We start from the raw sequence: 20,076 nt of genomic DNA on the forward strand, positions 1-20,076 counted from the left end.
TCAAAAATGCACCCAGGGATTATAGCTGACAAGGAGTAAAAGCCTTCATGTTGTCCTCCAAAGGTTAGGGTTCCCAGGCCCAGTTGGAAGTCCCAATCTCCAATAACCATTAATCCACTCTCTTCCGGTAGGAGTGAGCATATTTACGGCTGCAGTCACTAAAGGGTGAAATAAAGATTAGTTTTTAGTTAGGAACGCAAAGCTTTTGAGATCAATACAACCCCACTGCTGAAATCAATCTAAAGTTTGGAATTTTTAAGTAAAGATTTACTAGGCTTTCTTGTACATTTAATTTTCCAAAGGGAAAATAAGCCCAGAAATGTAACATGGTAATCAAATTGAGTAAACACCAGCTGACCTGGCTTGTGCACATATCAAAGAAGTGGGAAAAGCAATAAAAATGTCCATAATGCAGATTGTAAATTCTCCAATAAGCAGGTAAAACCAAAACACATATATAGATTTACATAAGAATCCTAGCAGATCCACTCGGCCACTCGAATATGTAAATAATCAATAGACATTAATAATGAGCTTATTCATGCATTTCCTTATTACTGCACATATTAAGGGTTTCAATTATTTGTACTTAGACAGATAAATGCATAGCCTTATTTTTTTTTACAAAAGCTTTCAAAAAGATACAGAATTTTCCTGAAAAACAAAAGCTACTGTTTGGATGAAAAAATAAGTGGACTGGAAATACATGGCTTGTTATAGTCCTCTGCCGTTCATGTTTGATGCATGTATACAATTTATTATGCAATTTCTTGAGATTTGACAAAGTAATTGTCTGGCAAACCATAGCTTTAATGACATATTTCTGTTTCATATGAAAAGACTGTAGGTATTTTAGGAAAATGCCTTAATAGATCAACGTCAATATGTCCTCATCTGCTTGGTACATATCTATAGGTTGGGAAGATTAGGAGATTTTTCAGAGGACTATGATTCCATGTAGTAAATTTATTTCTTCAGCAAAGTGCATGAGGCTTACAGCAAGCTCTAACTCCAGGAATTATTTAAACTACCCTTGATCCTTCAGAACAGGACTGCATCTTTTCTCAGGAGAACATGGAGGAGCGAGCGGCCCCACAACCTGTAGAGGAGACCAGAGAAAGAGTTCATGGAAGCAGACAATACCAGAGGTGGAAGCATCCATCTCAGAAAAAAAAAAAAAACCTTGGTATTTGACTGGGCTATTGTGATAAGAGCTTTGTACTCTCTTCAATTATTGAAGTGTAAGATTATCAAACCACTTTAACCAGCTCTACTGCCAAGATTTGTTTGGGACTATTTGCCTGGCACTGGAATAGGGGTCAAACCCTTTTTACCTACAGTGTAACAGGGTATTCTGTCACTCACAAGACAAGAATTCTGTTTCTATGGATAGCTGCCACTCTCTTTGAAATAATTAGGAGGTGTTACCACACACTGTAGATGCTTTGTGTTGGTATTGACATCTTCTACCCAGTGCTACCCTTTGGAAAGTTACAAAGCCCTAGAGGAATGTGTGGGTGTATGTGCTTAAATAGGAGAATCTGCACAGGAGATATGTCATATTGTTTACCTCAATAAAACTGCTACACTGTGCTAAAATTATATTTTAACTTATGTCACTCACCAAAAATGGGTAAAGTACATCTTAAGTTTCATAAATTTTGTGTATATACATATTAATTCCATTTGCTACATATATGATAATACACATGAAGTGGTCACATAAATATGTATATTTGCAATACTTGTATATATCAATATATTGTAATACATTCCTTTTTACAAGAAGATCCATGTAATGACCAAGATCCACTCACACACTCTGAGGGTTGATGTCCCAGAGTCATTGCAATAGAGCAATATGGAGCCATGAAATTAAGGTGACTGGTTGCCATTCTGAATCTGTGGATTTTGGATGCCAGGTTAAGAATTCCCATAGTAGTAGAGTTTCTGGGTCTCTGTGAATCTCTGAGCCATACTGAATCATGATGGGTATCAGTAATTATGTCTCATAACACTACATGCTCTTCCAGTGTACAAACCTCAAAGCATTCCTTTGAAGACTCAATCTATCATCACCTGCGTTATATAACAGCACACTGAATATCTTCAGTGGATGAATGTATTAGAGAATCTTTATGTGTCAGCACAATTGGAAAAGAAAATCCAATTCTCCTATCCCAGCAGTGACAGGTTCACTTCCTAAGTGGCTCCAACTAGGAAGCTGACTCTTGCAAGTCACAGCATTTTCCAGGCCAGACAGGGAAGGAATTAAGACCCCAAGGAAGCGGAAAGCTCTGAAGGTACAGCTCCAAGAGAATAAAATTCATACCTCATAAGAGAATGTTCCTGTACTAAGAGTTCAAAAGAAAACTGACATTCAGTCCTATTTCTTTATGTATCAAAAAATTCATCTGTTTCCATGGGTACTTGATAGAGACTTGGTAGGCTTCTCAAAGAAGATAATAGCATAAGGTTAACTAGTTAGCTACCTGATGCAGGTCAACAATAATCTTTTGTTTCAATTTGATTGTATCTTCGCTGATTACTCAAAACTTTGTCATGCTATTTCCCAGGATAAAATAAAACATAAACAAATTTATTTTTCTTCTAACACAATTCATCTATTTTTAGAAATACTTTGGAGCATTTATTTTATTATTAATATTTTTATTAATAGTTTGGAACATATCTCTCAACATGTCATCAGTAACATGATGTATTTGAAGATACTTTTCTTCCCACATGAACTGCAAGATTTCAGATTTTTCAGGGCCATGGAAGCATCTTTAACACCTCCAGATTCTTCAAGGGCTTCTGCAATAGCTATACACAATCTTGTCAGAACAAACAGCTTCCTGTCTCACTGTCTTATCTTGATGACATGTGAGTCCACAAGGCCCAACAGGAGGAAGTCAGAATAGATCATTTCTATGAGAGACAAATGGGTGGAAGGAGGAGAGGAACAAAGCACGAGAAAAGAAGACAAAGAAGGGCAAGTAGGCACCTGGCTTCATTTGACTGCTAGAAAACCACAGAAATTAACTTAAATCAGTCCTTAGCACAACCACAATATTTATGTAATTGAGCTCTATACAACATCATGACAAAATGAAAATATTCAAATTCACATTTGTCCTGGGCAGAATGTTACTATGAGATTTTGATTTTTTTTTTTATTGAGAAAAGGAAATAAAAAAGTTTCCCCCTCCTCCCAGCCTCCCATTTCCCTCCCCCTCCCCCTACTCCTCTCCCCCCCCCCTCCAGTCCACAGAGCAGTCAGGGTTCCCTGCCCTGTGGAAAGTCCAAGGTCCTCCCCTGTTCATCCATGTCTAGGAAAGTGAACATCCAAACTGGCTAGGCTCCCACAAAGCCAGAACATGAAGTAGGATCAAAACCCCGTGCCATTGTCCTTGGCTTCTCATGGAGGAAGGGGTACACTCATCCATTGCTGGCGAGATTTTGATTTTTTTAAAGCAATGTTTAAGTTAATGGATTGCCTTTTAACAAATCAAATGAGATACTCAACTTAATTTTTATTAGCTCAATCCACTAACACCTAAAATGTATATATTAAAGTTTTCAGATAGTACTTCTACAGCATGACACTACTAAATAAAGAACTTAAATTGCTTAAATAAAGTATTATGAGTATACCATTATGAAACCAACAGTCGAATGGGGTGGAATAGAAAGCTAAGATATAGTAGAAAGACAAAAGAAGACATATTTTATGAAATAAAAGGTAGAAGAGTTTCAAACTAACATGAAAGAAGCCATAAGCACACGCAAGAATCTAAGATATAAACAGGCATCCTTGGATCTAGCCTCTCAATGAAAGTGGTCAATCCTATAGTGCAGCAATATTTGATTTTCAGCCTCATAACTATTTCACTAAAAACTTAGGTGATTCTTTTCTGTGAACTACAAAAATTTTTAATGGATGTTCTGACAGAGATACACATCTTCACTTTTTAAGAATGAGCAAAGGAGGGAAAATATTGTCACAAATAAAAAGAAAAATTTGAGGGTGGCGAAGTTGATTAGAATAATTTGCAACTTTGGGTGATAATTCTTTATGATGAAAGTATGTTGTCCTGGTTATGAGAGGAACGTTCCATGCTATTTAATGAACATTCAGAATTTAGCATGCCCACAGTAAAATATTCTACAATCTCTGAAAACTTTTGATATATGTAAAACAAATTTGGGGAATACATGACGTCTATTTATACACTCAGAATTCTCCCACATGCTTGATCTGCTATCTGTACATGACCTAATTCTAAGGTGGTGACTAGGTGAATTCCTCTGACCCCCAGCTCCATGCTGATTTCATGAGAGAATGAATATACTTTTCACTCTCTCTCAACCTAAAGTTTCAGTTCATTTTACTAGGAAAGTTCCCAACTGACCTTTGGGGACTGTTTTTTGTCTGTTTGTTTGTTTGTTTTTTGTTTTGTTTTGCTACTCATCTTCAGTTTAGCCCAAGACAAGTAGTTAGATGAAGGAAATGCTCTATGTAGCCCCACACACAGGGAAACTGAAACAAAACCTGGAAAAGAAAAATGCAGTGTGTAAAGTCACAAGTGATATGAGAGTCAGAAGCCTTGGTCACTGGCATGAAGATGAATTGACAACAGGCTACTTTTCAGAGTCAGGAATAGGCTTGGCATCCCACCATTAATAGTAAATAGCCTTATTTAAAAAAAAATTTAATTACATAAGACAACTATGAGCCATCAATGTTGTCAAAGGTAAAGGAGTGACAGTTTTAAATATACAATAAACATATAAAACATATAACATTAAAGATCAAAGTCAAAGAACAGTGGTACTTTTGTTAAAAGGATCAGTCACCCTTGGAATAGAATCATAAATTATTGCTACCAAATGAAAAGCAGATGTATCCTATCTTCTACCTAGTAACTTATGAACACAAGGCAGAGAAGAAATAAAAGGTAAACTAAGACAGAATTCCCTACCTGTGCTGAGTTTTTGTCATAGTTGCTTTGGGTTGTTGTTGTTTGGTTTGGTTTGGTTTTGGTTTGTTGTTGTTTATTTATTGAGCAATCACCCATACAGCAGTCTCTAAGCAAGTATTTGTTCTATATAACACATCTTTGCAAAAGTCCAACATCATAAAATTCTGTGAGGTAGGCACTGTAATAATTATCTACCTGAGAGTGTTTAAATGCTAAGTTATATAATGCAAAGTGTCAGATCCATGAGGGTTCCTCCCCAAAATCCTCAGAATGCAGCACTGAGTTTTGTCTTAGGAGTTCCCTAAAATCTCAGTGTTTGCTGGGTGACTGGAGCATTCTTGAAGGGCCCATCGAGTGCCCTGTATGTGTTGTAAGCAAAAATTTCATGAGATAACAGATTTTTTTTAAACTGTAAGACAACAGATCAATACAGTCAAAAGTTTGACTAATGCCACTCTGGTTAAAAGTACTAACCGATCTCTTTAACTGGAAAATGTTACACACACCCTATTTCTCTCTGATAAATTTGAAAGTTCGCTTTTAAAATTGCAGTGACATATTGACTGGGCAGCTGTTTTGCATTTAATACAGAGCTGTGAACAATGGAAGCTTTTGCCAATCATGATGCCCCCCCCCTTTTTTTTGAAGATTGTAGCTTGGTTGTGATGGTAAAATAGTTTCTTTAAATAAGTAACTAAAAAAATAAGTAAATAATAAACAGCAAAAAATACACGAACAGTACTAAGAAGAAGTTAGGGGCTTTCTTTTCTTTGCTACCCTAGTTTCTTGTACATTTGTTAATTATTAATTTTAGTTATTAACTTACTGTGTCTCCTTTTGCTTCCCTGTTTTCTCTATTAGAATGTTAGCCCCTTGAGAACAAGAATCAGTTTTATTCACTAATATTTGGTATGTAATAAATCCTTGATACATACTTGATGGATGAAAGACAAAAAGACAATAAATACTGAATGTTCATGGGAGGCATTGTTTAATGTAGTAGACTGGCTAACCTATCAAATCAGGATGGACTGCCTATAATCTCAAGTCTACCTTTGAAAATGGAAGATTCTGAAATTTTTATCTTCTTTCTCCATCTTGGATTATCATCATTAAAATAATAATGATATCTGTCCTTATCAGCTGATCTCACTAGGAACAAATCAAATAGTAATGACTTGAAACAACATGGTTCCATTTAGCTGAGGGTTAAACGGACAAACATTCCAGGCCATCCTCCATTTGTTGCTTTGCTCTGGCTCATTTTTGCATCTGTGTTCAGTTACTGGGTGAGCTGGAGAATATTTGGCTCATGTCTGGTCTCACCTTCCAACCAAGCTAGCTTGGGCTTTTTCACGTAGCAGCTGTTGGAGTGAAAGTGTTGAACGAGGGAAAGTTAAAAGCATACAGTGTTCTTAAGGTGGCCTAGAGTCAGCACAAAGTCACTTCTGGCACATTCGATTGGTCTAAGCAATTAACAAAGGAATGGGAAAGAGAACCAGTCCTCGTGGAGGCAGGGATGCTTTTGCAATCTACCAAACTCAGGATTAGCAAGAGGATTAAGAAACCAAAACATCCAAAGGATTTATAACAGCGTCCACCACATAGATCACCAACTCAATAAGCAACATTGGTTATTACTGCTTGAAGCTGCCTTCAGAAAAGAGAGCTGGTTGAGAGTCCTACGGGTAGGGCTCAAACACTCTTCTAAGAACAAAAACTAGCCATAAGTGCTTTACACATGAGTTGGTAGCATCCAGAGAGCAACTATCAGTGAGCAATGTCCCCAGAGGAGTTAGAACAGCATACATACCTGGAACTAGAATGTCTAGTGCCAAGTCCAAGTCCTTGGAACAATAGTATTTGGCTTTGGGGGAAATGCTAGCCAACGGCACAATTGGTTTTACTATATCTCTGAGCTCTTTGCTCTCCAATAAACCACATGGTGCTGATGACCTTGGGATATCTCAGACCATGTCTAACCAAGATTTACCATTTTAAAAACCTGGACAGTTATGAATTGGGTTTGGGTTTTCCTTTCTCTCATTTTGAGGAAGCTGTGTGGCCCTTCCTTTACTGAATTTCATTCCACTCATAAAATGGAACATCATTTCCCCATATTTGCATGGCATTCCACATGGCAGCAATCTCAAGGGTCGATCTCATGAAGCAGTATTTATTACAAGAAGAAACGCAGAGGCAGCCAGGTGCTGTTGTTTATACATTTTGATGATCCCTCAGGAATCAGAATTAGAAAAGTCAGGAGGCAGGGCAAAAGTTTCAGCATAGCAGCACCTCATGCTAGGCACCCAAACACGGCTTGAATATTCCTTGTCCATCCAGTCCAACAAGATGGCTGTGGGCAACTGGAGCTCCCCTAAGCCTGGCTCTCTGTCACCTCAAAGGCCACCCAGAGTGCTCAGAGCTGAGGACAGCTCTCTTAAGATGTCAGTGGCGGTTATTTTAGGATCTTTCCACTGTACATTATTTAATGCAGAATCTCTGATGAATAATTTTGATAATTCTGCCAAAGTAGGAAAACTGCTTCGATTAGATGGTTATGCGATTGTGTGTATGTTGTTATTATGGTTGTTTTTTCAAAGACAGTCCTTGCTCCTCTTCTGCCATGCAAAATCTACCCTGCCGAGTGCTCTTGAAGAGTCACGTCCTTCCTGCCATTTTAGAAACAATCGTGGCAGAGTTGCAAGCCGCTGATAGTGCTCAGCAGGACAGATCAAACACACAGATGCAATTTCTGTATGTTGAACAGTGGAGTAGGATAAAATTCAAATACTTAAAATCGCTTAGTAGCTACCATCTGATTGCTGTAAATTGAATCTTTCATAACAGGATTTATTGTAAATAGTGTCATCGTATTTGTGGGTCCAGCAACCATTGCAGTCCAAGCCTATGCAGGATATTAGAGACTCGAGGATTATATGATATACATGTTCATTTGTGCACAGAGTACAGGGGGGAGTTTTTTGGTTTGGGCATTCTTGGTTGCTTATAGAAGAGCTGTGATTATTATTTTCCCTCTGAAAGTTTAAATATCATCAAATTTGGTAACTTTAAGATGCAGGAGAATATGTGCCAAACACTTCATCTCAACACCAGCTTCACATTGAGAAATCCTCACCTCTGCTCTCTCCCTCCTCCAGCTAGATATTAGATAAGCACAACCACAGACAGACACAAAAGGTAGATAAAGACCAATTCTTAAATTGTGTTTTTTTATGCTGTTGGGATGCAGAAAGACTCTAACACTCATAATTAGTGATATATATATATATATACTAATATATATATATATATATATATTAGTAGCAAAAAGAAAAAAAGACTTAAGAATTTCAAAATGGAATTTGATCCCTAAAAAAAACATATACTTTAATTCCTTTGTGATGCAATGGGAAGAAAGCTGTAATTTATCTGTCATTATTCATTGTTGGGTTGAGTTCCAAGTACTGACTGAAGTCCATAAAAGACCAAAGGAAACATAAGGGGAACATGCGCTCTGCATGCATGGGAATTTGGCTAGCACCCACATACTTAGTACCTTTTACTCTTAGTGACATAGAACCCCCCCCCCCCAAAGCACTGTGCTACAATCATGTGTCTTCTTTAGCGAGACTCGAATAAGGGAAGTTCAAAAATGAAAAGAATTTTGGAAATAGTAGGACCAGATAATTTGAATCTGTTTTCTTTCTGTCCTTGGTCCTAAAGAATAATGGTGACAACAACAATAAAAAGAGCCTGTCTTTTGCCTTACTATGAATCAGTCTTGTTAGGTGTGCGAGGAGACTGTAGGACCTCAGCTGGATCGGAATAAGTAAGTCTAACTCTCAGATAACCCAGGAACCTGGACAGCAAAGAGCCTTTGAAAGGGCTTTGGTTCATTCCCCTTCATTTATTTGAATAAATATTCCATATGCATGCTAATGTTATCATTCTAGCTAGGAAACCCCCTATTTCTAAGTCTCAAAAGTTTCAGCTCCCCACCCCCCACTTAGGCAGGTGTCTTTCCATCTCTCACAGATCAAAGGGGGTGTGTAAAAAAAAACAATGCTTGGGTAATAGATTTTAACAAATTTACTACCAGAGCACATCAGAGTGAATCATAATCTGTATTTATTGACAAACAAAACTCAATTCAATTCATATCCAGTTTTCTTTGATATTCATTTTATTCAAGGGTGTACCTTTCTTTTTCTGTTGCCCCCTTCAGTGTTGTGAGGGGGTGGGCGAGTGTTTCTTGGACACCTCCAACTCCCATTGACAACTTAAATGAGGTACTATCCATATGAGATCAGTCTGCAGAACACGTCCTCTACCCAAATGCCCATGTCTTTCTGATGCAGCTAAGGTTCTAGAAGCAGGCTGAGGTTCACTCTGAATGCTAAGCAGGGTCAACAATGTGAGCCCTATGGGATGGTCCTTATTTATCAAGTGAGCCCTGAAGTTGAAAGGTTACAACTGTGAAATTGCAGCTGGGTCCCCTAACAGTTAATACTAGCTCCTGCAAACCAAAGACTCTTAATTGAAATACAAATCTGACAATGTGATAACGCTTTAATAAAAACGTGGTTTCTTTACTCTTATGTGTGAACTTCAAAGGAGATTGTTTAACCGGACAAAAATAATAAGAGAAAAAAATATGTTTTCCAACAAGATCATAAAGCTTGAAGAGAACAGAGAGAAAAATCAAAGTCCTGTCCTCTGTTCTCCCAGCTGGACTTCCCCCCCCACCCCTAGTGTGTGTCCTCAGCCCTCCTAGGCAAGGACTGAAATCTTTCAAGTCAGTCCCACACCCTAGATACCAAGACAGGCTAAAGTGGCATCCTAGCATACTTGGAGATCAGACAGCTTCTGCATTTGAGAGTGTGTGGGGGCTGGGGGCGGGAGGGGAAAGCCAGCATCCCGATGTTGTGGAAGCTGCAAACAACAGCATATACGCAGGCACAAAAAAGTTTGCATACTGCACAGAGCGCTTGAAGATCATAAATCTATGCATGAGAAAGATGTAGTGGAAATTTTGGGGGGGATTAGAGTTTATTTTTGTCATCTCTGTGAGACAGCTACTCATTCATCCAGATCACAGCTAAGAAAAAAGCTGGTCACAGAAATTAGCAGTTTCAGCTCAGCAGCGAAGTCGCCAGCCTGTGAAGGCAGAGAGAAATTGACTAATTAGCAATGCGCACTAAAACTTGACGGTTCTTTATAGAGAGAAGAGAAGAGAGAGGGAGAGAGAGGGAGAGGGAGGGAGGGGGGGCTCGCTTTTTCCCCTTCTTTCTTCCAAAGATGTTTGAAATCGCAGTCATTTACGCTCGACAATTTTTACAATAGCCTTGAGCCATAATTTTGCGAGTCTCTCCAGCATCCATCCCCCTGTATGGTCTCTCTCTACTGGCCAAGCACGACCATTTCTCTCCCCAACCGTGGATTTCCTATTACTCTCGTTACGACTCACTGAGCCCCAGGCCCAAGGATAATGATGTGTTGTTTCTTGGTAGCATAATTTGTCACACGTACATTTTTTCTTCTTCTTCTCTTGCAGAAAGCTCTGCTCCCTCTCTCTCTCCCTCTCTCCTCTCTCTCTCCCTCTCTCTTTCTCTCTTTTCTCCCTCTCCTATATTTTCTTGCTGTTGCTAATTCATGGTGATCAAATGATGTACGACAAAATAAATTGTACAGAGTGACTGCCTGGAGTTGGGAGCCAGAAGGTGTGTTCCCCTCCCAAGGAGAGAGCAGACCTTTAAAAAGGAAGGACAATTGATTTTGGGGGGAGCTTAAGTGAGCCCTGACTTTGCAGCTGGCTGACAGCAGGTAAGTTTCTGGCCTTGGGTCTACCTTGCCTGTATTTTCCTTGTCTTTCGGGTTGTTGTGGGGTTGGGGGAGACTTATGGGGGGGGGGGGTTGTGGCAAACGCTTATAAAGAATAAAACTCCCATTGCAAGAAATAAGCAGATGGGGGTGGAAGGAAAGGGGGAGAACAAGAAGGCAAAAGGCTAGGAAAAGATGAGGGGGTGGCGAGACAACGAAGCGGGGAGAGCTAGAGAGAGGTATGACCGGGGCCACTTCCAGGGAAGACTCAAATGATTCCCCACAAGCCCGAGCTCTGGGGGCGGGGGCTGCTGCCGGGGGAGGGAGGTTAGGGTCCACCTGGAACAGGATGGGAAAGTGAGTGGAGAGGCGCCAGCCGAGTCTGGTAGGAATTAGTAGCCGGCGATCCAGAAGCGGCGCCGGGCAAGGCAGAGTGAGCCGCAGCGGAAGGGGCAGGTCCGGCGGGTCCCTCGGAGCCGGGCGGCGGTGGCGGTGGTCCCGGCGGGCGCGCGGCGGGACGCGGGCAGAGGGTCCTTTCCTGTTCAGCCCTGAAAGGTGCAATTACAGATTAAGGGCTCGGCGTGTGGATTTCACCTGGCCTCCCCCTCCCCGGCCTCTTACCACCTAGAAGCGGGCGGTTCAGACTTTTTAGAGAAGTACTTCCAGGGCTGGGGGAGTGGGGGTGCCCGAGTGGGGGATCTCTGGAGCTTAACCCCTGGGGTCGCAGGGATGCTATGCTTACCCAAAATCCTTTTGGGTGCGGAGCAGAGGCCCCCTGCACCGGACCGCGCCCCCACCCCACCCCCACTCCACCGCTGTCACCCCTCCCCCAACACCTGCCTTCTAACTTGAACTTCTCATAGTTCCTCTAGTTAAAGCGACTGCTCCCGGTGCTCGAGAGGGAGACCGGTCCACACAACCCCTCCTGCCCTCTAGTTTCCTGCTCTAAATCCAGCCTGGCACCCCAACTTGCCCCCAATCATCCTCGTTGCCGCCCCGCACTGGAAGGGGAACTAGATGACTGAACTTCCGTGCTCTGAAATAGCAAAGGTGCAGGGAGAAGAGGGTCAGGGGTGGCTGGGTGGTGTGGGTGGAAGGATTCTCTGGCCAGGTTTAAAGGCTTCTCTTGAAAATTAGCAAAACGGGGTGGCGGCGAGGGAAACCAACAGTTTGCGAAGCGGGGAAGCGGGCAGGGCCGGGATGAGGGAAATGAGCTAGAATTGATAAGGACAGCTCCCGCCTCTGCCGAGTCCACTGAGCGGGTCCCCATCGCGCTCCGCTGCACTTCCCCGGGAGAAGAAAGGGCTTTATCTCCTCCCTCAGACTCTGAGTCTAGGACTTTTTCGGGGCAGCGCGGATAATCGAAGGTGTCCCCAGCTTTCAGAGAGCTAAGAATCGCCCACCCGCACGCCTGTCTTGCCCCCCTTTTCTCACCCCACCCCCAAACTGGGCCAACTAAGAAAAGCAAAGCTTCCAGCACCAGTTGACCTGGAACCGCCACCGTCGGTCGCCTCTGAGCTCTCGGGGCACCCCTGACTTCCCACTCTCGGCCTTTCCCTTCTTCCAGCCGGGCATGGACAAGAGACCACGAGGTGTCACGGCCTCAGCCTTCACTTTTGCCGCCGCTGCTGTCACCGTTGTTGTTGTCGCTGCCAAAAGAGGAGCCTGGGTGCTTTTAGGAAAGTGAGGGGCGAAGTGTGTAAGAGGTAGCAGGGACCAGAACCGGCGTCCCGACCCCAGAGGAGGACCCTTCTGGAGGCGCTCAGGATCCCGCGCCTTCACACCTTCCTCTTAGGGTTGGGTCCTGAGCGCACGCACAGGGAGAGCCAAGCGGAGCCTTGATTGTTGTTCCTCTCTCCCCTTCACACCCTTCCCCATCCCGGCCACACCCCACACCCCTACTCCACACCCCACACCCCTGCTCCCCTCCCAACCCCCACCCCTGTCTGCCAGGTTGGAGGAGGGTTTAAAGCCAGGTGCCCCGAGTCAGCTCGCCATGTCCAGATCCGGTGACAGGACCTCCACCTTCGACCCCAGCCACAGTGACAACCTGCTGCACGGCCTGAACCTGCTGTGGAGGAAGCAGCTATTTTGCGACGTGACCCTGACGGCCCAGGGCCAGCAGTTCCACTGCCACAAGGCCGTGCTGGCCTCCTGTTCGCAGTACTTCCGATCACTCTTCTCCAGCCACCCCCCTCTCGGGGGAGGGGTCGGCGGCCAGGACGGCTTGGGGGCCCCCAAGGACCAGCAGCAGCAACAGCAGCAGCCACAGCAGCAGCCTCCACAGCAGCAGCAGCCGCCGCCACAGGAGGAGCCCGGGACTCCTTCCTCCTCCCCCGACGACAAGCTGCTGACCAGTCCCCGAGCCATTAACAACCTAGTGCTGCAGGGCTGCTCGTCCATCGGGCTGCGCCTAGTGCTTGAATACCTCTACACGGCCAACGTGACCCTCTCCTTAGACACCGTGGAGGAGGTGCTGTCTGTCAGCAAGATCCTGCACATCCCTCAGGTCACCAAGCTCTGCGTCCAGTTCCTCAACGACCAGATCTCGGTGCAGAACTACAAGCAGGTGTGCAAGATTGCCGCACTGCACGGCCTGGAGGAAACCAAGAAGCTGGCCAACAAGTACCTGGTGGAGGATGTGCTGTTGCTTAACTTCGAGGAGATGCGTGCCCTGCTGGACTCGCTGCCGCCCCCCGTGGAGTCGGAGCTGGCACTTTTCCAGATGTCCGTGCTGTGGCTGGAGCACGACCGTGAGACCCGCATGCAGTACGCGCCCGACCTCATGAAGCGCCTCCGCTTCGCGCTCATCCCCGCCCCGGAGCTGGTGGAGCGGGTCCAGTCCGTGGATTTCATGCGCACCGACCCGGTCTGCCAGAAGCTGCTGCTGGACGCCATGAACTACCACCTGATGCCCTTCAGGCAGCACTGCAGGCAGAGCCTGGCCAGCAGGTAGGAGACAACAAAGAGGAAGGCGGGGTGGGATGTGGGGAGTTGGAGAGGCCGGAGGGAGGGGAGGGGGCAGGAAGGAGGGGAGAACTGGGTGGGCTGGGCGGGAGGCTCCCGCACACGGAAAAACCATCTCAAACAATTCAGTTGGCTTGGGGAAAGTTGATTTCAGAGTGTCAGGAGGGGCAACAGGGACCTGGCCTAACAGCATCCCTGAGCGCTTGAATGACCAGGTTCCCAACTCTTCAGGGCAGGAAACACGATTGCAGACTAGGGTTGAAATGGAACAAGTGGGTGGGGCCCAAAGGCCTGGGCACTTTGGAAGAGGACTCTGGACACATTTGTCAGTCAGATCTTGTTCGGCACCTCAAGGTGGTCTTGTTCACTGAGGAGGAGCCTGTGGTGTCAACCGAACTTTCTCTTTTCTGCTTTGGGCCAGGAGGGACTTCCAGGCAGTGCCAGCAAAAGAAAATCTCATAGCTTTCCTGTCTTGCACTCAAGCTTTTACTGTTTGTTTTGGTTCTCTTCTGTGACTGAGCTCTGCTCTCTTCCTAGACTTCCTGGAACTCCAAAAAGGCATTATCTATCCCTGTTGTTAGTTCCAACGACCGGCATCCCATGGTCAAGCAAACTTTTCTATCCTCCACAAAGCCGTTCCTTCTCACTTTGTAAAAGAGAGCAAAGCTACCCAGTTGAGGGTGGCGCACTGAGCCTTGCTGCTAACACCCGTCCCCGAGAAGAGGGAAAGGACAGTTGTGGTTGAGAAGGACTTGGAGCAGAGTCTGCTCCTCCAGTTTATCCGTGTGCCTAGCAGGAGCGAGTCACAGACAGGCTAGGGAACTGTTGATGCTGTCTGCCATGCTGTGCACAGCATTTCATGTCCAAAGGGAGAGAGAACCGATGCTTTGGTACAGTGCCGCAGATGGGATGACTGGGGAAACTGACAACCGTGTTTGATTGGCTCCACTTCTAAAACCCTTCCGAATGAGCCCTAGCAAAGGGCTCCTTTCTGTTCTTGGACATGAAGCATGGTATCCCCCGCTTTTCATGATTAAGCATCCGGGTCTCAGATGCCAGGCCACGGAGACTAGCATAAACTTTCAAGTCGTACATGACAAAAGGGCATGACTTGAAAATCTGCCAAGGCATAGTCCCATTCAGATAGATGCCAGGGTCATGGGGAGCACTCCAGGAAACCTTAGTAGTGTGGATGTTTGGATTTTTTTTTATCATATTTCTACTAGTCTGAGGCTACAGAAATGTAAAGGAATACAGCATATTAACTGCATTTGTCTGCGCAGCACTACTGTTAAGTTTGGGTCAACTGGAGGAATAAGAACTCTTGAACTTGTAACAAATCCTGTAGGTTGACTTTTTGAATAGCTGTGGGAGATGAGTCTGTGTGTCGTGATGTCAAAAGATGTCTATACCAGAAGCAGCAATGCAAACCTCTCATACTTCAACAATGAGCACATGAGTCCAAGTCAGAACAAAGTAAAAAATGGGTTATCTTGGGTGTGTTTCATATGTCTAAGGATCAAAATGACACGCTCACTGTGAGGGGCAAACATGCCAAAGGGCATTGGGGAGAAACATTCCACCGTATGAGATTTTATTGTTTCTGAATGACCTATATTCATTAGTGCGTAGTCTACACAGTCAAGGATTCAGACGACATAAACTCTCGAGACTGCCTTTTACATTTTAAAAAAAAACATGTATAATTTAGGATAAATCAGAAAGCCAAAGAGGATAATAATTTTAAGATTGAACTTGTCCTAAGAGCAATTTGGGCAGATAAGCTTTGTGCGTTAGATCTGGTAAATAATTTCTGGCGTGCACTGCACACTGTTGTATGTTAGTATGCCCTAGGATTCAATGTCAGGGGAGTTCGCTTTTAAAAGGCAAAATCTTAGGCAAAGTCCTACCTTAGCCTGGAGTCAGCACACCAGCTGGGACCTGCTGGCTCTGCCCTGGTGGATAGCTAAGATACCAAGCTGCCTGGCTCCGTGACAAGACCTGCCAGCTTCACTGGGCCACATCATTTGAAGGCTATGTAGTGGTGTCTGACCACTGAATGCTTACAAGTGTCACGGATGCTTCAGGGACCTGATACTTCTGCAGTAGGAGGAAAACTGTATCTTCCCTTAAAAGGGGAAGAGATAGAAAAGAAAATAGTTCACCAAACCTGCTGGCAACCTCAGTAACATAATTTCAACTCCATCCCACTATCAGTAGCTGTAGCATTTTCCATTTTAGGGAGCAAACACATTATTATAATTTTAATTCACAGAAGAATGAAAAATTTTAACTTGAGTGTAGGCAAAAAAATGTTCGTAAGCTAAAACCCTTTAGAATTCCATGAGCCCTGCGTTACAGCCAGTATGATAGAAAACTGTTTTCTCAGCCTCGCGCAGAGGTCAACGGGAGGTTAGATACGTCACCGTACTGTTTCTGAGATCACACCACTTTTGCTGAAGACAACTGAACATAAGGGCATTTTGTTTATTACTTTTCCTCTATCTGTAATTTTTAGATTCCAAATATGAAGACATGCCTCAAATTTAGAGAGAAAAAAAGGGGGAATTGAAATCGAACAGTTGATCATAATGAATGTAAAATACAAGCAAATAGAGTAGGTGAAACAAATTCACATGTTTAAAACATACATTGTATCTGTGGAAAGTAAAGATTTTGATATAATAAAATAAAATATGACTTTAAACATGATTAAGTAATTCTGAATTTGTCTTATCTGGAAAAATGAGCAGTCAAGGTAGACTATATAGAAAAAATGGAATCAACTTTGTATTTTTCTCTAGTTGCTCAATTTTTCTGAGTATGTCATTTGAACTCAGGTTCATATTCTGTTTTAATAAAGTAGGCATTAGTACAGTAAATGAAATAAGAAGCTTGCGGCCCCATCTTCAAGTAATTGGTAATTTAAAATGACAAGACTTGACAAAAGATATGAAATTTTAGACAAGAGGAATAAGTCCTAGTGGTTTATTGCACGGCACAGTTAATAAAAACATATTGCTAAATTAGGTTATAGACCTTAACATTCTCATAAAAAATGAGAGGTAGTCAAATAATAAATACATTCCATAGCCTAACTTAATCTTGGTCCATTATATACATATATCAAAATATCAAATTATGCCCTAAGATAGAAATCTTCATCATTTTTATCAGCGTTTATTCTTTTAAATTTTGAAGATGGCAGGACTTGAATACCCGTAAAATATTTTGAAATCTGATTTCTTGGCTGTTGTCTTTAGGTTTAGTAAGAGATGAGAATATTTTTCTTCATTTCAAGAAAAGTATGAAGTAAGCTCTGGGAAAGTTGCTGGGGAAGTCACTACTAAAGTCTTGGACAGTGCGACAATCTCTCGGAAAGAAGTTAGCACAGAAGAGTAGCTAGCTGAAGGTGTGTAGTGGAAAATAAACTGAGTTACGTGTCCACTTACAGTCCTGAAGACCTCAGTCTAAACTAACTTGAATAACCAAAAGTTTCTTTTTTTTTTCTTTGTATTTTTTTTTAATTTTAATGCACAATTTAGTAATAATTTCGGATTGGACTGGAGTAGTTAATTTTGTCTGTATTTTCATTGCAGCTTCCACATCTGAGTTAAGTGAAGGGTATGCTTACTGACAGCTGAAAACCTGAGATTATGACATGAGAAAGGAGATGTGGGACACTTCATTTGTGTGCTGGCCAGGCTATAGTTACTGTGGACACTACACAGGAAGCACCTACAGTGGAAAACATGCTTGAAGATAATAATGCAGCCAACATATTGTCCTTTATAAAGCCCCGTACTAAAATGTATCTTCGAGCAATTATATTGCATAAAAGACAGAAAACAACCATATGAAGCTTTTACTTTCCACCTAGCATGGTCTATTTAAAGATTATGCATTAGTTAATGTTAGAATCCATTTAGACATTAAGGGTCCTAAGTATCTGATTCCCGAAATGCCTTACAAGGTTGAAAGGCAATGGCTAATATGCAAGGGTAGTTCCCGGCCCTGATGCCTACAAGTTGACTGCAGGACAGTGGTTTTATTGGCTCTCTTCCTGAGAACGGTGTTGACAGACTCTGCAAAGCAACCGATCTGCATTCTCTAAACTGTTGTTTCCCTTTATGCCAATTTGATACCCCCAGATTAGAAGTCGTTAGGTAGTTAGATTTTGTATCAGAAGTTACTCAACCATTTACAATACAATTTGTTTATTATCTGAAACAGGGCCATTGATTGCAAAATTATATCACAGGTATGGGAGGCCAACAGTTCTCTCCTACAATCCAAAGGCAATTAAAAACATACTGATGTATTTTCTCCACATAGATGACTTGCTGACAAAAATGGACATTTTCAAATTTTATTTCATGCTTGGATTTCCTCCTGTGTACAAGCATATTGAGGTTCTCATATTTACTTGGCTAATTTATTAAGTATCTAAAATTTCTTAACAGAAAAACATGGTCAAAATTGTGTTGCTTTAATTAAGTGTGGCAGCTCATGCTTGTAATCACAAACACTTAGGAGGCAGAGGCAGGAGGATGATGAGTTTAAGGTCAGCTTGAGCTACACAGCAAGACCTCACCTCAAAACAAACAAACAAACAAATAAATAAATAAATAAATGACTATAGCTACTTATACCATGTGCTGTTTAAAACACTTTACAAACATTAACTTTTATATTCTTATGATTAGCCTGATTTTAAAGATGAAATAGTTGATGTTCAGAGACATTAAGCTTGGTGGCCAAGCTTGCACAACAAGGTTAAACAACCACGCAGCATGGCAGCTGGGTCTGTCTTCTTCTACACACTGTGAACTTCTTGCTATAACCATCTTTACCCGAGGCTGCTATTCTGTGACAAACCTTGAACTCACATCTAGACTTAAAGCTTTCCTTTTGGGAAAGGTCCAACAGCAATGAACCTGACTTTAAAAATGATTAGGAAGGATTAAGGATGTAACTTGCAGCACACACGTGAGTATTTGATTCCCAACAATCACAGAAAAGCTGAATGGGACAGTGAGTGTTTATAATCCTAAAACCAGAAAGTCAGAGAAAGAGAGAGAGAGACAGACAGACAGACAGACAAACAGAGAATGTGTCAAGTGGCTTTTGCTGCCCAGTCAGGTTATCTGAATTGGTGAGTTGGAAGTTCAGTGAGAGGTATTGTTTTTAAAAAAAAAAAAAAAAAATGACCAAGGAAGACACCTGACATTGGCTCCTGGCCTGCACATGTATGTGCACACATACACACATGAACACATATGGGCACAAACACACAGATATGCACACATGCATAGAACACACATATGCACACACACACACAAACACGAACTCAAAGAGAAGTATCCTTCTTGTTATCAGCAACCCTTTTTTTTATAAAAAGCAAAAGAGTAGATTTTTTGGCTTTGCAGTCACCAGCCCACTGTTCCAATAACCCTGCTCTCACAGTGTAAGAGTCGCACAGATGGTGAATCAGTGACTAAGTACAGGTATGCTGCAATAAAACTGCCTTTGGAGATAATGAGCGTTCGTTCATTCTCACGCCATTATTTTTGACCACTTAGAAGCATGCGAACTATCCTCAGGTTTGGAGCTTCACAAAATTAGGAGGCAGGCCACTTTACTCATTGGGCTATGGTTTGCCAACCTCTGTTATAGACACTTTCATTGTATCATTGAACAAAAATGGACAAAAACTAACAGACATGGTAACACACTCCTGTGATCCTAACATTCAGAGGACTGAAGCAGGAGGTTTGCTACCTGTTTTAGGCCAATCTGATGGAGTAGAGAGTACCAAGATAACCAGGACTATATAGTAAGACCTTGTCCCAACAACACAAAACAAAACAAATCAAACAAATAAATCACCTTATTCTAATGAAAAGATTCCCCATTAGTCTAACTCTGCCTTCCATTTAGAAAGGTTTCATGACTAATTCTATTATTCCAGGTTAGAATTCCATGTTTCCACAGCAAAACTTAAGAACCTAGTAGCAATCCTAGACAGCTATTATAGCATGAGCAATCCAAAAAAAAAAAAATAAGACAAAGAAAATGAGTGAATTATTAGATGTCCCTCTTTTTCTAGCATATAGGATCCAGAACCTGCAAATGGCTAGCTTTCCCTCCTTCCCTCCCTCTCTACATTTCTCTCTGTCTGTCTGTCTCTCGTCCACCACACCACCAGCTCATCTATTGTTTGTGGTAACTACCACTAATTGAACAACTACTAGGCGCTTCACATAATATTTCTATCGTTCACATGTAAAAAAAACTCTTT

At 42.4% G+C, this 20,076-nt stretch overlaps 1 protein-coding gene across 1 annotated transcript in view; it reads left to right on the forward strand.

Moving 5' to 3' along the window:
* Window positions 1-12,804: 12,804 nt before the first annotated feature.
* The window catches only part of LOC121453511 (kelch-like protein 14), a 104,346-nt gene continuing 97,074 nt past the window's right edge, over window positions 12,805-20,076 (forward strand). Inside the window, exon 1 of the mRNA XM_041660357.1 lies at window positions 12,805-13,760. Within this exon, the coding sequence (XP_041516291.1) occupies window positions 12,805-13,760 (956 nt within the window). The remainder of the gene's footprint in view (window positions 13,761-20,076) is intronic.

The sequence above is a fragment of the Microtus oregoni genome, unplaced genomic scaffold, assembly GCF_018167655.1.
Source record: "Microtus oregoni isolate MIOR12 unplaced genomic scaffold, Mior012 000011F_ref0000422, whole genome shotgun sequence".
Lineage (NCBI taxonomy): Eukaryota > Metazoa > Chordata > Mammalia > Rodentia > Cricetidae > Microtus > Microtus oregoni.